This window comes from Rhea americana, unplaced genomic scaffold (genome assembly GCF_003343005.1).
Source record: "Rhea americana isolate MKP2758 unplaced genomic scaffold, rheAme1 scaffold_251, whole genome shotgun sequence".
Taxonomy (NCBI): domain Eukaryota; kingdom Metazoa; phylum Chordata; class Aves; order Rheiformes; family Rheidae; genus Rhea; species Rhea americana.
This window is the reverse complement of record NW_028186370.1, coordinates 425,530-443,964: the sequence shown is the minus strand read 5'-3', so window position 1 is coordinate 443,964 and position 18,435 is coordinate 425,530. Positions and strand designations below refer to the sequence as shown.

General features: G+C 36.7%; 1 protein-coding gene across 3 annotated transcripts in view; it reads left to right on the top strand.

The window, feature by feature from the left end:
• Positions 1 to 18,435, top strand: part of SEMA5A (semaphorin 5A) — a 304,442-nt gene that overhangs the window by 203,533 nt on the left and 82,474 nt on the right. For all 3 annotated transcript variants that reach the window (XM_085307061.1, XM_085307059.1, XM_085307060.1), the window contains exons 12-14: positions 3,730 to 3,937; positions 11,860 to 11,977; positions 17,455 to 17,636. In XM_085307061.1, coding sequence (XP_085163187.1) covers positions 3,730 to 3,937; positions 11,860 to 11,977; positions 17,455 to 17,636 — 508 coding nt within the window. The remainder of the gene's footprint in view (positions 1 to 3,729; positions 3,938 to 11,859; positions 11,978 to 17,454; positions 17,637 to 18,435) is intronic.

The window sequence follows — 18,435 nt, the reverse complement described above, 5'->3', positions numbered from 1 at the left end:
CTGYGTATTGGGAAGTACCATTCTTGAGCCTGGCAGAGGTGATCCTTGAATGTCAGCCAGCTCTCTTGAATACCTTCCCTCCAGCAGTATCCTGTGTGATTCTTCCAAGCAGGTCCCTGAACATTGCCRAAGTCTGCTCTCATGAAATTCAGGGTTGAGGTCCTGCTTTTTGCCCTGCTCCCACCCCATGGGATCCTGAACTTGACCATCTCATGATCCCTGCAGCCAAGACTGCCCTCAGCTTTCACATCTCTTACTRCTCCTTCCTTGTGTGTAAGTCCAGCAGATCTTTGTTGGCTCCTCAGTCACCTGAGGTAGGAAGTTGTCATCCAGGGACCAACAATCTAGGCACCTCCTGGATTGCTTGTGCCCTGCAGCGTTGTCCCTCCAGCAGATATCAGGGTGATTAAAGTCCCCCATGAGGACCAGGGCCTGTRAATGTGAAGATTCTTGCAATTGTCTGAGTACTGTATTGCATATTACAGTGAATGTTTAGTTAGGTTTTGTCTCACTGTCCAAAATGGCAGGACTTAAGATTGGAAATGTTTCCCCCCTAAAAGGGAATAGGTAGAGTTGTTCCCTTCTTTTAAAGAAGTAAAATACACATGCTTCTATACTGCCCCATATCTGATGATTTCTAAAAAGATATTTTTACTTGATGAACACAGCCATCTTTTATAAACTTAATAGCTCATATAAATGTTTATTCTTTTCAATAGCGAGAAGTTGCTACAACTTCTTTGAGTGTCTTTATTTCTTGTAGGGAACTGAAAAAATGGCGAGTTTATTAATTTGTTGCTTTTAACATTTGTTTTGTGAGTTCACTTCCTCTTTTCCTTTGCAATTGTCACCACAAAAGTAATAATGATTTCAACTACATTCTTGTTGTAGTGCAGCATTCTCTATTGCTGGCTATTTTTCTACCATTTACATCTTGGCTACAACTTGGCTTTTCAATTTTAGAGATCATTGTTCTCTGACTTTGTCCCATTATCATTTTGTTCATTACAGAGTAAGTAGTCTGCAAGCTTATTCTCTACAGCCTCATCTTGGCTTTTCCATTCAGTTCTTAATGATCTCCAATGCATTAGATAGTAATATTTTACCTAGAATTTTTCTTTCTTCATCATCTTCGTTCACAATGATTAGATTTCTAACATGCAGTTCCTGGTTTTGCATCTCTTTAAGCAGTACAAGCTAAAAGACTACATAATTTGCTGAATCTGGCCAACGTCATTACCTTTTGCTTTTCCTGTATATACTCAGTCATCCTTAGTGGAAACYGACGCTGTCAGGTGTCTGGATCTGTTCCAGCAAGTCTTGCTTAGTGTCAGGATGTGAAAATGCCATTCATTCAAAGCCTTAAATAGCTGTTGGACTCACCATTGATGTTTGTGGTGAAATTGGAGCTTCACTATACCCATGACAATCAAGTTAGATCCATTAGGAAGATCTGTGTTTACTCTTCTTCATTCTCTGTAGCTATTCCTTAGCAGCAGTGGACAGGCATTGTAATTACAAGAAAAATATTCACTTGAAAGATTTTGACAGGTCTGAAAAACTCAATGCCCCAGAGTTTTATTTGAGACTCATCTATTTCCCTACTTCTCTCTTTATTTTTCTTTGCAACTGTGGCATGAACAGGGCTAAACATACCACACTTTGGATGGTGGAACTTACAAAAAAGTTCTTCAGGAAATCTACACTCTCTGGCAGAGGGTGAATGCATAATATTGTGATTGTGATAGAACTGGAAACCCTGGAGCAAAGTGCCAGCTTTGATTTTGAAAGTACTACTGTAATGGTTTGGTTTAATCAAGTATAGTTTGAGGAGGCTGTTAACTCCATACCCTTGCTAAGTATCATAGGCTCATGAACAAAACCAACAATACTCATCATCTGTGTCTCTCTCAAAGTTCCAGATTAAAAACAGATCCTCACAGTAACTTTCACACTCAGAGGACCCGTGTAAAACCTTCTGCATAAGCAGAAGGAATTTGAAGTAAAGGAGATAGGATATGGAAGATCAGTAAGGGATTCTACTAAGGCAATGGTAGATCTTGGGTAAGATTTTACTTCTTTTTACTGTATGACCCACATTGCTGCTGAAGTATGGTATTTCTTTCTAAGAATCTGTGGGCTCTCTGGCACTGTTACTTCACTTAAAGCCCGGTCATTTATGACTTTCAACATTATCTTTATAATTGTTAATTGATTAGAAGACAAGATAGACTTAGGAGATACTGGAAGAAAGCAAAAGCCTATTAAGGAGTTGTGCTCCCCCTTTCAGTGCAGCTGCAGGTCTTAAGGTTGATTCTTTAGTCTTCCTCAAGAGTCGCAGTTGGAGGAAGAAGATTACAACAGTAATTAACTTCTTGAGTTCTCCTTCTGAAGATATGCTGTATTCATGGTGGGATTTCTTTGTCTGCAGTTCTGGAGTCTCCTTGGGGCTGTTATACATTTTCCTACCCCCAGCCTGCCTCTTTCTCCTTACTTCCCAGGCATAGCCTGGATGCTGCACACCACTCTCCTGCAGCTCAGCACCCCGGTGGGTGGCTGTTTGTCCCACAGTGACCACACAGATGCTGGTCCTGGCCCTTGGAGTGTCCCCAGAGCAAAGCTAATGCAGGCAAGGCAATAAGTGCATGGCCATGGGGCAATTGTTGCCACAGCCAAAACCAGCCCAGGCCAAGGCAGACCCAGACATATCTTGAGACCTAGAGCTGTCAGGTTTGTACAAAGCCCGTGGTCTTTTACCAGTAATGGCAAAGTTGTATTTAGTGGGCTGCAAAACAGAGCATCTCTCCAAAAGTTAGTCTTGTGAGTGTTGCCTACTCATAGAAGATGTTTCATTTGTTCTAGACTTTGCAAGAGTTAGTACTGATCTAAGTAAAGGTTTGCAGTATTGAATCTTCAGTGTTTACTTTCGCTGGCACACAGAAAATTGCATAGTGCTGTTTTGGTCAGATAGTTAGCTTAACTACTTACCGGGGGAAAATGCAGTCCTTTCTGTTCAGAACAAATGTTCTTTGATATTTTTAAATTATTGAAAAAATTTAATGAGTGAATCAGAAGTCTCTTCAGTGGCCTGACACAGCTTTGCGGTGCTTAACTGTCTTTGCTTAGGAATCATCATAAGAATAAAAGTGAAGGGCAAAAACAGGAAATCCAGATTGGTAARAAGTAAAGCATCCATATTTAGGGGTCATATTCCCCTAGACTCAGCTTTTAAAACATACATATATTCATGCATATTAAATACTCTACATATTTAAAACTCAGAGTTTTTAACACTTTCAATTTTWAAAAAAACTAAGGCAATAATGGACTTTATTGTTTGTAAACAAACAAGCTGCTTTAAATATCATAAACTGCGCTACAATCTGGTAAGTTAGAATCAATAATCCCTGCTATCAAAATATTTTGCAAATGTGCATTCATAATAACCAAACTTGTAATGCTTATTTTCTAGTGTCTACTGCTGTGAAGCTTGTCCTGCATAAATAAACTTCTTTTTTGTTATATTACATTATTTAAAAGTCTTTAATGGTTATTTTCAGGTTCTTTTCATTGCACTGTGAGCAATTTAGGAAACTCCAATCAAAGCCCTGCAACTTAAGTTTCTTAGAAAATATGCAGAATGGGAGAAAGATGGTTCACTAAATGAAATTGAATAGCTAGAATTACTAGTATGATTTTTGAAAACTGATTTTTCTCTTGCCTTTGCAGACTATGGCACTATTAAGAAAGTACTTGCCCCAATGAATCAGACGTCAAACAGCTGCCTGCTCGAGGAAATTGAACTCTTGCCAGTAAGTCAGAGAGAACCCATCAGGAGTCTCCAAATCCTGCATAGCCAGAGTGTTCTGTTTGTAGGCCTTCAGGAGCATGTKATTAAGGTCCCCCTGAAGAGATGTCTCTTCTACAGAACATACAGGTATGAAGAATTACTGAATTTTATTGGAGAAAAATGCATATGAGATTTGCAGGAAAAGTGCAAAGTGGTTACAAGTAGTCCACATTAATTACCTCTCTATAGCTGTGGCTCTCCATGTACATTGCTTATCAGAATGATCTCTGGGGACTTCTCATAGTAAACTAGCTTGCTAGCACTAGATGAGACTCCCAAGAAATTATATTGATATTTAAATGCCATTGTACAGAATTTGAATTACACAAATGAAACAGCAGGGAATGGTTTATATTGCAAATAAATATCTGATAATGTGCAACACAGCTACTGATGTATGTATTTAAAGCTTGAAATTAAAAGATAAATTTAAGGTGTTTTCAGATGATCAAATTCTGCTCTGGAAAGCTGAATGGACTAGGGAAAGGGAGAATTACTATGTACAAACACTTTTCGTTTATTCTGTCTTATATAGCACCACTGAGCTTTGTTTGCTTTAAAAATAGTTGGTTATTCCCAACTCTTTTCTGCTAAAATAGTAGTGATAAGACATTCAAAGCTCCACTGAAGGTCATGCAAAGCTCAATTTAAGGAAAAGTTGTAGGCAAGTCTCCCCATCAAGCTTCTGGCTGATTTAGTGTCCATCATAGGGACGAGGTTCAGCTTTCTTTTATGTAGCCAGTTGAAACAAGATATTTGGTGGTACCATAGCCCTTTTTTGTTTGCTTTCTCCATCTGGTTACATGAAGGACCTGGGGTCTTTTTTTTTTTTYCCCTTGTTTGTTTATTTGTGTGGAGAGGTGCCTATCTGTATATCTGAAGAAGGAGAAGTCTAAGGACATATTCTTGTGCTTCTCTCTTCCCTTGAATATGAGATGATTATGCCATTCTGATTTTGCAAGACATTGAACATATTTTCATAAATATTTTTATGAAATCTATATATATAAATGCAGATGTGTTTAGCAGGGCTGGCTGCTATCCCGTATTTTCTTGGGGTCTATGTACACAATAGGAATGATAAAATAAAAGAGCTTGATAGCTTGGTGTCCCATATTAGCACCAAGCCTACATTCCACTTGAAACGACTCCAGGCTGGATCCAAACTCAGTGCACCTCAATGCATATGATATTAATGAGGTATGAACTCTGAAAACCAGAATTCAGCCCTCCAGAATATCTGCTGAGCTGTTGTCTGTGTGGCAGCATTGCAAGTTCCTTAGCACCAGTGTTCCTGTCAGTAGAGTTCCCTAATATTTCAGTGCTACCCTGATTGCGTGAGCGAACATGTATGTCCTAATATATGTGAACTGCTAGTTCAAATCCTAAACCCTGTTCGTAACCACAGGTTGGGCATTCCTATCTCAATATGAGTAGTGGAGGACAATGACTAGATTCAAGAACTTACAGCGTTCAGTCTTGTACCAAAACAGTGAAAGAAGGAAAAAATGGTGCTGTCTCCATTTTACTGAGTAGAACAGTAGTAGTTAAAGGTCCCATATTCTGTTCTAAAGTGTTCCAAAGATAATTTATTCCTCTGCCTAGGGGAATTTGACTTACCATCTTACATCGACATGGCTTGCTCAAAGGAGTTAAATTATTCTTCATGGAGAATCTCAGTCATTTCTTTTGTAATTGAATCACTTTGCTTGGAATAACTGGGTATTCATTGCACCAAAGAGGTTATGCTTTCTTCTTGGTAAAAAAAAAAAAAAAAAAAAAAAAAAAATCCACTCTCTCTCTGTTTTGTGAGAGTGGAGAGGATTTGCACCTGTGATCCAGATGAAATAAGGCAAGGCATCTCGTCATACATCCATCATTAGGAACTGAGATTCTTTGGAAAACTCAGGCTTAATCTTTCTCTCACCTATCACTTACGTTTGGCTTGATTAGGCTGTTCTGATTTTAATGTTGGATTGGGAAGATATTTGGTTCTGTACATGCAGAGAGAATGTAGGTGCTTTACTCTGGGCTGTGAGTTTCACTAGACAATAAAAACCTAAGCTGAAACTTCCTCACTGCATTACTCAAATTCTTGTTATCTCTTGTCAACTACTACTTCTATACTATAGCAAAGAGTAATTTAGTGGAAAACCTTATCTAGGGAAAAAGATACTGATGTGCAGTACCTTGGAGCATTATAGTCCTTTGTGTTTGATTATTTTAATTTTATCTACTCGCGTTTGTAATATATAGGACTGTATAACTGTACCAAGGCTGTATTCTGAACTTCCATCRATGAAACTAGAGTTTCTTCCACAGATCAAGGGCAATGTGTAGTCTTTAATACCTGCTTCACATAATTTTTGAGAAATAGARCGTGCTTGTATATAAATAATAGCCTTTAAAAAGCCAAAAGACTGAAGAAGTACTAGCTCATCTGTTTTGTTTTTCTGTGTCAATGGCAGAGGGTTCAGAGTCTAATCTTTTCTAATCTTTTTATTTAGTTTTATTGTGAAAGTTTCAGACACTATGATTTCAATCTTTCTGTTCCACAACTTAATATCTCAATGTTAAGATAACTTTCTTGAGATTGTCTAATTTTCTTTATATAAATACAAAAATAATTTGATTTCAGTATTTCTTGTTTTATCTTCATGTACCAGCCTCTAGAGCAAGTTGTTATCACTTTTCTTAGCAGTTTATTATGTTCCCTTAATTGTTATTCTGATATGCTGTATGTATTTAGTCATTAGTATTTCCTTGTAAATCTGTTCCTCTTGCACTTTTATAACTGTGGCAGATACTCTAGTTGATGGTGGGCTCTGACAGACATTCTCTGTGATTTAAGCCCTATTCCACCAGCTCGGAGCCCTGCACAATCCCTGTCTTTTTCCTTTTGTAGGCTTTTGCTCTCACAGTCACTGTTATCAAAAGCACTGGAAAATTTTGGAGAGGAATTYGATTTTTTTTTCTGCTACTCTAAGTGCAATTCACTGTATCTTTTAATGCTGTGGCAGTAGAAGATATCACAGGCAGAGCCCTTTATCCCACCTATAGTTAGGGTTGTTCAGCACTTCTTCCCCTTATGCCACAGCGTTTGTGTTCACTGTTTATGAATTGCCACATGTTACTTATCTGGGCTGACAATTTCCCTGGAGCGTGTCTCCCTCAGGGTTCTGCTGGTAGCTGAGTAATTTGGAAAATCCTACTGTAATAATGCTGTTTTCAGAAATCAGCTAAGAAAAAAAGAGTTTGGCTTATGTTCACCCAAAAGCTTTCCGTGCTCCAGAACAGACACTAAAATCAGCAGATCTGTTGCCCTAGTTTGGCTATACTTGAAGGAAATTCTTCCAATTTGACCAGGTTATTATTACCTGGGTGTTGGGTTCACACATGCTTATTGTAATTTTACTAAACTCCAGCAAAATTATTTGCTGCAGAAACAATTCTCACTGAGAATTCTCCTACACTTCTTCAGGGTTGGGTAGGCCAAGCATAAAGTACAGCTAACTTTTATACAGCTAATTAACCATAATGAGAGATAATAAAATAATTATCACAAACTATTAAAATCTCTAAATTAGAGTGTTTGCTATTGATTTTCAGGGCCTTATGTATCTGTAATGAAGAGTAAGAAATGAGGGGTAAGGACTTGATCGCCTAAAAAAAAAAGAATCAATCATTTCTCTTTTATTGGAGCTSTAGCCTAATTTGGCAAGTTTGTTTATTTTATAATTTGTACTAGATTTTTTCAGTGTATCAATACTAGAAGTAGAGGCARTGAAAGCTTATACTGTATGTGCTACATAGTCTTGTCAAGCAAATCGTCAGGAATTGTTATCCCTGATGGAAGATAGGTGTCATGCATTTAAAAGGCTCAAAAACTAATYGTAATTTGAAGTTATGTCTGAATAAATAAATGATGCCATCTGCTAATAGCTGTACAAATAATGACTTCTCTGGTGTAAAAAAAAAAAAAAAAAAAAGGAGGAAGAGTTTTTAAATAATGTTTTTCATTATATATTTAAAATATTATTAGGTCACAGGATTGGTTAATTAATTTTCTAATTTGTTACAATGTTGTAGCAAATTAATTTTGTTAATTAATTTGTAAAATAACTTGTTAATTAAGTTTTTCATGGCTATTCTACTATAACCCTGAGTTTTCTTTCTCCGTTTTACTCCTTGTTTACTTTGTTGTCTTTGTTAGTCATCAGCTAAGCAGTGTGTACATATGCAAAAGATAACTGTAACAGCACAGTACTAAAATACGTATTTAGCTAAACAAACAGGTTAAGACAGTTATTGCAAATTTGCTTGTGATTGATTTTATTTATAGAACTCTATCAAAATTATTGGATTAAGTATTTCAAACACTTTCATTCCTTCATTTTRTCTTAGTTATAGGTGTTGCTTCCACAGCAGTACTCTTGAACTGACTGAGAGCCTGTTTTCCTGCTAATAAAACACTGTAGCTACCATTAAATAATAGAATAATTATTCCTATATACTATTAGTATAGAAGTTGACAATCAGTATTGTGTTTTAAACTATTAATAGACACTAGTATTTCTAAAGTAGCTTACCTACCCATGGAAATTAATTGGAATTGCTATTATGAAGTAATCATTCCATAATAGTTATTTTTGGATATCTGGATGGATTTCATTGTTTCAAAATATGCATTTTTTCCCAGTTTAAATCAGAAAAATGCACTGTTACATTGGAATATTAGAACCACTTGATGCCTAATCTGAAATAGTGGTTCCAGAGTAATGTTCCAGAATAATAGTTCTCATAAATTTCCCAATCTGGGACAAGCCATAATCCTGCCTGAAAGATTACATTACGTTTTTTAAATTCAGAGTCTTTTTTTTTTTACATGGTAGATACACTGAAAAAAATAACTTCAATCCATGGGGAGTCATGCAAACATCTGTAAAGTCCAGAAAACTATGAAATAAGTAGCACTTGGAAGTCTTCCTCATTCAGAGATTCCACTGGGGATGGAATCAATACAAGCTATATAGATCTGAGGTTGAACTGTATTTCATGTTTTCTCTGTGAGAACCAAGGTTTTTGCAGAAAGTTTCTTAGTCTTTTTAGCCCCCGACATCCATCAGAGACAAACTGATCRTTCACATTTTGTTGCACTTGAAATATTTTGCCAATGCTCTTCAATATGGTCAAACCATTTGTGTAATCTATGCTTGCCTATATTTTCTTGTAAGCACATGTTTCTGGTTAAAAAAAAGGAATTTTGATTGATAGACCGATAAATGTATTTTATACATGCACACACACACATCCTTAATATAGACATCTCACAGTATAGGGTCATATTTATTAGTAAAAATGCATAGAAATTAATTTTCAAAAGTGACCTTTAATTTTCTCACATGAACTTGTAGGAGAATCCTAAAATCAGTTGCTCTAGAAGAGTCTTGTAACGTAGGTAGCTCAGAGTTTCAGAGCTTATTTGCCAACCATGGATTTACACCTCGCAGTCTAAGCACTCCCTGGTTCCTAGCTCCTGATCAGAGGATTGGAAGCTCTGTCTTGGCTAATTGACCACGGATAGGAACCTGGGACGCCTCAGACATTACTTTTTACAATGAATGACAACCCTACATTCTCTTGCAGAGAGAGCTCTCTGAAAGTTGTCTTTCAAATTTGCTCCCAGAACYATTACAGAACAAGTTGAAAGCATCTGTATTCAAAGAACTGTGAGTTATAAACACTTCACTAAATAAATAATACATAAATCCCTGGTTCTGGCTTTGAAGGGAGCAGCTTGTAGATTTAAGGCGAGTGTTGTCAGTGCATGCTGCTACATTGAATCATACCTACATCCATTTTGATAGTCTTAAAGAAATGGAAGTAGGAGGAAGCAACAGCAGTCCCACACAGAGTGCCTGACATGATTAAAGGCTTTACTTTTTCTTAGCATTGCAGAGATGAGTTAAGCAGAATTCTGAATATTTCATATGCATCTCTGAGCTCATTGGACCCTGTAAATTGTATACCTACATTTATGCTCTTCTACATCAGTCACCTCTATTTGTAGATCTCCCTTCTTCATTGCATATATATGTACTAAACCAGTAATAATGAATACCCTGACAGATATCTGTTTATAGAAGTCTGTTATCAAATTCATGTATTCATTCAGACATGAATGGCACAATGGTTTTGGAACTTAAGGCAGTCTTTCATCTTTAGTTTCGTGTACAAATTTGCAGTGAAGAATCTGATTCACATGAAGTAAGGTGATGACCTCAGTTCAGTTCCTAATATACAAAATTTACAGATCACAGCTGACAGTAATTGGAACTAGGAAGGCATAGCTGTCTCGGTAGAAATATTTGAGAGGGTCAGAAGACTGAAGTAACCTCTGATCATCAAAATACATTGTACACGTAAAGAGAGAAGAATATTTCATTGAACAGTCTCAGAAGAAGCACTTCCTATGTGTATGCATTCTTTGAATAAAGTGTTACAGCTCAAAGAGATACTAGATTAGCACTTAAAATGTAGATTAATGTAGGACTACATTCTTCCACTGAAATGAATTGTAAAAGTCTCATTGAAATCTATGGTATGAGGATATAGCTCTTAATGTTAAATTTTCTTCATTATTGCATAATGAATGTGTATGCATTATGCATTATTTTTAGTCCAGACCATATGGGTTTTTTACATGCTTTGTTCTGAATGCTGTTCATTTGTGCCTCATCTTCTGTCTGAATAAATTGCCTCAGGTATAACTGAAGTAGAGAAGTTCTGTTAGCCTGCCTAGTGATRGCTTGAGAAAATAGCCTACTCTTGCTAGCCTGCTTTAGAGTAGTGTAACTCATACTTCAGTTACTAGTCAGTAGAAATTCAATATTCATTTAGAATAAACTAATTCACCTTTATCCCTAGATTTCCTCCTGGCCCCAGATTCCTGGCTTTAGCAGACCAGGAACAAGTCCATTCTTCCTTTTAACCTTTTCTCCATCTCATGTGTGACTAGGAGGGAATGTCTATGGTAAGCGTGATGGCAACCTGTCTTCTGAGTAAATCCTCTCTACTACTTTGAATATCCTCCAGATATGCGTAGTGCAGTAACTTTTGCTGCTTTGGCAAATACATGGGTCCAGGTTTTGAATGTACTGCTAGAGAATCATTTTAACAAAATGATCCAGAATTATCCAGATCAAAACAAGAAAAGATAGGGATATGACAACTTTCAACAGTTTATAACTCCAATGTATCTGAGTAGAATTTCAGACAGTGAAGAAAAAATTGTCCTGAAGGTTATAACCTAATAAATTTCAAACATAAACATTGGAAGTATTAAAATACCTCCATAATAGGCTACACAACTCTCTTACAGTTGCACAGTTGCATGTGTAAGGCAAATTAAATATAGCAAGCACTGCTAGCTTCCTCTGTTACATATAAATATACTTTACATATACATTTCTTGATGCCAAAAATCTGATGTCCCTACATTCTGCCTAATAAGACCCAGTAGCACCACCTTGTACTTATTTCCAAGGGTTTTATAGTAGTGAAAAAAAAAAAAAAAGCTATTATAGAGGGTTTTCTAATTCATTTTCGTCAGATTTCTGACTAAGATGACAACTGTAATTCCAAAACTAATAGAAAAGCATAAGAGTTGTAACTTCTGAATTCTTTACCTGGAGCAGACAACGTATGCTTTGTATGCTTTTCATGAATTGCTCTAGTTCTGTAGCAATTAAGTTCTGCAACTGTAGTTCTACAATAATTAAATACAATATTAACTTTTGTCTACATATCCTCTGTGCAAGCGGAAATTCAGCTTTGTGCTTAAAAGGAATTCTAKCTTGGTATAGGCATTCAAGTTCACTTTTCTCTATTCATGACTTTGTCATTTCATCTGGCCAAAATGAAGAGATGCCATGTGGTTTTTGAGAGATCTTTGGGCCTGTACAGACCAGGGTAAAAGTTCATGATGTCTGACTGGTTTTCATTCACAGTGCATGCATTGGATCCCAAGATCCTTACTGTGGCTGGGACATGGTGCTGAAGAAATGCACAACACTGGAAGAAAGTCTGAGCATGAGTCAGTGGGAGCAAAGCATTACTGTGTGTCCAGTAAGTCCAAAAAGCCTTAATTTATCTCTCAAGACTTTTGATTCCATGCAACTCTCATAGAYACAAGCTGGCATAAGATTTCTCAAGTTCAGAATGCTTTGAACCATCAGATTTCAACCAAGTGTTTATTGTCTATTTCTTATCAAATTACTTTATCCTGTGATCAAAGTTCTTTCAAAAGGTAGTTTTTTCCTTCACTGCAACATCTGCATTCCTACCTTGAAAGTGAACAGCTTTCACCAAGATTAGAGATATTGGCACGTTTTCCTTTGCAAAATTTTTCCCCATTTGTACTTTAAATGATGTAATTGTTGGAAGAACTTTCCTTTTAAGATCATCATTGCTAATATAAAAAGCTATACAATGTCTTTCAAAGTTCATATATTGGAGACATGAATTATATTGGTTGACCTAGTGAATAGGTCTTGCCTGCAAAATGACACGAGTGATAGTTGYGGCAAGTGTAGCATTTAATATTTACAGTCACTCAACACTTCCCTTTGAAAACAATTTTGAATATAAATGGCCACAAAGTTGGTTTTCCTTTCAGTGTGACTAGAGTGTTATTTTAACAGTGATTCTTTTCCCTCACTTCTTTGAGCAGGGAAGAGGAGTAAGAAGGATTTTCCTTCTGATACCAAACTCATCCCTTTGTAGCCTCATGCTGCTTTTTCTTTGTCTTTTGTCCATGAAGARGAAGCCTTTGCAATTCAATTCTTCTTTCAACAGTAACAAGGGCTTCCTAGATTTGTCCCCACATGCTACCGGAGCACACGCATCTATGAATTTATACTCATGACATCTGTATCCTATTTTGCATGTGTTCAACAAGCTCATTCTTACTCAATCTTCATCTCAGTCTTACTGATGCTCATCTCTGTTTGCTTTTGTGCTTTGTTTAGAGCATTAGAGAATTTAGAGAATTAGAGAAATTAGTATAGAGCACTTCTAACTCTCACCTGTGATCTGTACAGGTGTTGCAGCAATCTGGTAGATACAAGTCACTACAGTGATTCTGAGGTCCCTGAAAACTAGTTCCTGGGTTCTGATTGTTGGTGTTTGACGTTATTAATTATTTAAGCAACATTTTGTCCTGTCCTCTGCATCTGTTCTCTGACATAGTGGCCAAATAAAAAAGGTTTGCATTGGATTCATCTGCATTAGCATTCTAGTTTGAAAAAGGAGCAACTTTTAGGATAAATAGCTTGTTTTTTCCCATTTACTGATCATCAGAAAAGTCATCGGAAAGCCATCTTGAAGTACATATGCTGCATTACTTTCACATTAAATTAAACCAAAAATGTACTCCAACTACTGATAGGCATATGATCCATGGTGAGAGGCAGTCCAAAGGAAACCCCACAAAATGTGGATGGCATATACAGTATGTATGTTTAGCACCAACTGTTTTACTTGCTACATTTGCAGTTTATGTCCATGCCACAGACATAGCCACTGTCTCACAGAAAGTCTGGATTCAGTTACTAGTCTAGCCCTTGAGTCCTTCATTGTAAAGTAACTAGATGTACTGTACAATATATTCAATTCCAAGTGTGAAGCATATCGTGCCTCCCTGCAGTTATTCCACAGAATAAATGTGGTTACATGGAGAGTTTGCTGGTGGTCTAGCTGGGGTGCTGTATTGGGAAGAATTACTGGAATGAGTGGGTTTGTTACTGGGCAGTCTACCTGTTGCTTAGTCTTTGAATTCTGGTATTAATTCTTATGCCACTGAATTATGTGGCAGTTTTGTAGGATCTGACAATCCAGCCGAAGTTGGGGAGCACTAAAGGATTGCTCAGAAATCCATCCACATCTCTGAGACTTATTCTGCTTATCAGAGATGAGAAGATACACCAAGCCTCAAAAGGAGTTCCAGAGATCAGTAGATTTGAATTCCATACTAAAAGGAAATTTAGAATTAATGAATTGCCTTTGTAAATTGAAAAGAGTGGTTGTGGCACTTTACTTTGTAAAACTTCCAAACTCTAGTAGCTCTTTATTAACAATTTGAAAATTTCCTAGAAACTTTATTTTAAAATATCAGTATATTTTGGCAAATTGCAATAGGTTTCCATTTTACTTAGTAAGGCTTTTAAATATTTGTTTTTATAGCATTTGGCGTGCTATATTAACAGGATATACTGGCCAAGGTATAATTTCTTTTGTTTTGTAGGCATCTAAGCTATGCGCATCCTTGGCATTTGCAGTGTACAGTGAAAATAATGTTGAAAGCAGAACATAACAGGGTATTAGAAAGCTTTCTGCCATCTATTCCTACCATCTATTACTATTCTAGAATTAGTAAAACTACACTAATGTTTGTAATGCTACCTAAAATTTGTCAGAAAAATGCATGACCAATTTCTTCTAAATGCAAATCATTTGAGGCCTGTTTATACACTAGTCTGGCCCAAAGTTAAGAGTATTGCCAGTTACATTTGAGAGAAATTATTTTCTAGGGAATTATTCATATACTTAAATGTTTATATTTCATGGCAGAGCTTGGGGGCTAGAAGAGGTAGCTGAGCTTCTGTGACACCATTTCTCTCATCTCTGAAGATGATATGTGACAAATATGGTCATTTTGGTTCTCTTGCTCTGGTTTATAAGTTTCAAGTTGGTGTTTCAGGTTACTGTTTCTATTAGCATGAGCACACCAGCTGTGTGTGACCACAGATAGCAATTAATGCTATAGTACACATATCTATTTTGAACTTCTTCCATTTGGTCAGATAATGCTATTATTCTTCTAATACTTTTTGCAGTGATGATGGAGCTTGTTCAGTGTTCTGAGAAAATATTTTCTAATGGGATCACTTGCAGTCTATCACTAAAAACTTAATGTCTGACATCATCAAAGTGTTTTAATACACAAAATGTGTGTGTATATATATATATATAATATATATATACACACATATATATACACTATATATATATAATTTAGTTATTTACAAAAATACACAGCATGAAATGGCTTTATTTTTATGCCTTTGGGAAAGAGCATAGTATGGGATTTTACCTGGAGGCATTAACTTTAGTAAATACTCCCTAGCTACCAAGTTCGACACAAAGTGATCTCAAACCACAGAGCATGTAGCAGATTTAAGGCGTAAGTCACTGCAGATGTGACCTGGCCTCAGCATGAAGAGGCACGAACCAGTAAGACAAGATGGGTGCAAAAGAGGGTCACGACATACACGTGGAGCAGTGGAAAGAAGGGGGTGAGAAGAGGAGGAAGGGAAAGGGATTCGAGGTAGCTGCGGGTGGGAAAGGGTGACAAAACCAGGATGCTGGAGAGTGAAAGCAGAAGGCAGCTGGRTCAGATACAAGTTCAGGGGTGTTGTCTGCCCGTGTCTGACCTGCCCCTTGAGGCTGTGAGGTGGTGAGAGATCAGTGGGCTTTTTGTGGATTCTGGTGAAGGCTGAAGAAGACCCTGACCMGTGTATTTTTCTTCCCTTTAGTCATAATGAAATTGTTTGATATCACTTGTTAAAATGAGATGTTCATCGGAGACAGTGAATCAATCCTAAGGAATGGACAAGATAGCACTAGCAAGATCTTTATAGGAGTTGGGGAAAAAAAACAAGACAAGCCTACAATCAGTATACGTTTCCTAGCTAAAGCTTTTGTGCAAGCCTTATGAATACTTTCCCTGCCATTTGATATAAATTACAGTAACCATAGGCATCCATAGGTTTAGTTTGTAGTTGTATCTGAGACAGTAAAGATGCTTTAGTACAGCACAGAAAAGAAAGCAGTAAAGATATTTTCACACTGCTGACATTAATTGGATTGTGGACATATCATTACTGGTTTATGGACTATATATTTTTTAAACCAGCGATGTAAGAGAGAAAAATTATGCTTGTCACTTAAGACAACACAAAACACTTCTCATTATGAAAAATAAGAGCATATACTGCATATAAGCAAAGATCGGTGAGTTATTTTAAATCAACAGGTGTCAACAGAATTCTGAGATGATGAATTATGATTATGTCAGTTGTAGCGGGCAGAACATAAACATATTTATTCTTTGGAGAACTGGTATCTGTGAAGCATAAAGCATGAGAAAAGTGATTAATAGTGAAAATATAAAACCTTTACTACAGTGGAAGTGGTACAATAAGGCAATGGAAACATGTCTTTGTTGTGATTGATTTTGTTATAACTTCTAATTATTAGTGAAACATATTTCCCAGAATGGTTAAAATTAAGTACTAAAAATAGCAACGGAGACACTATTTTGTATAATTTGTAACAATTCTGCAATTGTAGTTCCTATTGGAGTGTATAAGCAAGTGTTAAAATGTTATGTTCTTACACATTTGATAAAATGTGAAGGACTACAACAGATGTGTATTTTTATCTAAGAGTGACTTTAAATACTATTTAGCCTTCACTTATTGCTGACTGTTGACAACTGATTGTTGACGGAAGAATAAAATGTGACGATTAAACCTGGCAAATCCATTAGCATTTAATGGAAAAAGTGCCCATCTTTTCCATTTATGGAGATAACCTTGGTAAACACCCTGGTAAAAAAAAAAAAATTAATAATACAAAAGCCTATCTGTCTTAGTCGAAAGAACTGAATTCCGCATGTCCACCTCTAGTTTCTTTGAAAGTTCCAGTACCAGTGAAGATTGAAAAATTTTGAGTTAGCATATTTTATTTAGCTGGACAGTTTCTCATCAGCTATATCAATAAAAATCTCTTATTAACATGTGTTATGACTGCATGATGGTAACTTTCCAATTAATGTGAGAATGGTCTGATCTCTATAGCTGGAAGTGTTGACAATTGACTTTAGCAGGAGAAAACTGGTTCACTACATAGAGTTAAATGCTGCTTTTGCTTTTTAAGGATGTTTTTAGGATACAGGCGTATAATGAACTACAATGTTTATAGTCATATTTAAAACTGTATTTCACTCTTTTGAAATGATTTTTAAGATACATATTTCAAAAAACTATTGTAAAAAGAAATACTCATCATGAAGATTTGAGGTTGATTCAAACCATTTTCCTTGAATATTATCCCCTGCTGTCTCTTCCTTTTGGTCTAGATCCATGTTTCCACATGCTATTTTATAATCAGTTCCCAGATTCTTAATCACAGGCAAATTTGAGGAAATATGGAATACTGTTTTTGGAAGATAACTGGGAAAGTGAAACTATGTCTTCTCTTAGATTACTGTAGGCAGGCGTAGTTACCAAAGGTGACAATGAGTTGCAATTATTTTTCTTGCTACAGCAAAGGCATCCAGTGGCCCATACCAATCAGAGGTGGTGGAGTGGGTGCAGAAGTTACAGTCAGGGGAGCTTGCTGCGTGGAAGTCATACTTCTCCAGTGGAGGTTCTTCTTGTTGGTGGCTGAAGGCTGTACCAGAGTATGCTGTAGAATTAAGTGATTGTATGAAAAAGCTGCCAGGCCTCTCAGATAAGCTTTTCTGTTCTGTTTGTTCCTAGACGAGAAATCTGACTGTGGATGGGAGTTTTGGAACATGGTCACAATGGAAACCTTGCACCCACACTGATGGTGCCAGTGTTGGCTCCTGCCTCTGCAGGACTCGTCTGTGTGACAGCCCAGCTCCTCAGTGTGGAGGTTGGCTGTGTGAAGGACCAAGCATGGAAATTGCCAACTGTTCCAGGTATACAAAGCAATTTTGGGGTCCAGTATTTAAGTTCTTAAAAGATTTAACTTATGCAAAGCAGAATCTACCCTTCAAAATCTCATTTGCAATCCATTGGCTGTGTTCTGTACATGAAACAACTCCTAGCACGGTCGCAGCAAATGTGTTGAAATGTATGTCTCAAGTTTGACAAGAGAGAGAATGAGCCAAGTGGCAGAAGCGACTTCAAATGCTATRTACTATATTACATTGTCCTCCATTAATTTTAACAAAAACTAAGAGATAAAAAGAGCAATATTGGGTAATATCTGAAGCGTGACACTTTTTCTCATTCAGTGACTTTTCTGGGCAGGGCAATCATAAAAAAAAGTGAATTGTCCTTTTTTCTCTGGAAGTTGTAACTGTTTACCTTTCTGTTTGCTTCATATCACCAGTGTCTTCCTCTGTCTGCTTAGGGGAAGCATCTCCCTTTTGTCATTTGGTAGTATCACAACATCTAGATCTGTTAACAGTTTGTATGCCACGCCTCAGACACTTTTTTCTCTTCCTCTTCACTTCCAGAAAAAAGAGTGAGAACTGGTTGTTTTTTAGGGACTAAGAACATTGTTTATTCTAAACTGGTTTGGTAAACAGAGAGGTTGTTGGCTCAGTAACTTTGCACTGACATATAGTGATTGTRAAAAAAACAACTCAGGTTCATTTGGAGTTCATGTTGAAAACATTGTACATATTTAAGTCACAAGATAAAACTTACATACTGGTCCATTCTGCTTATTTTCAGAGGTTCTTTTTGCTTCTTGTCTCTACTTTTTTTTTT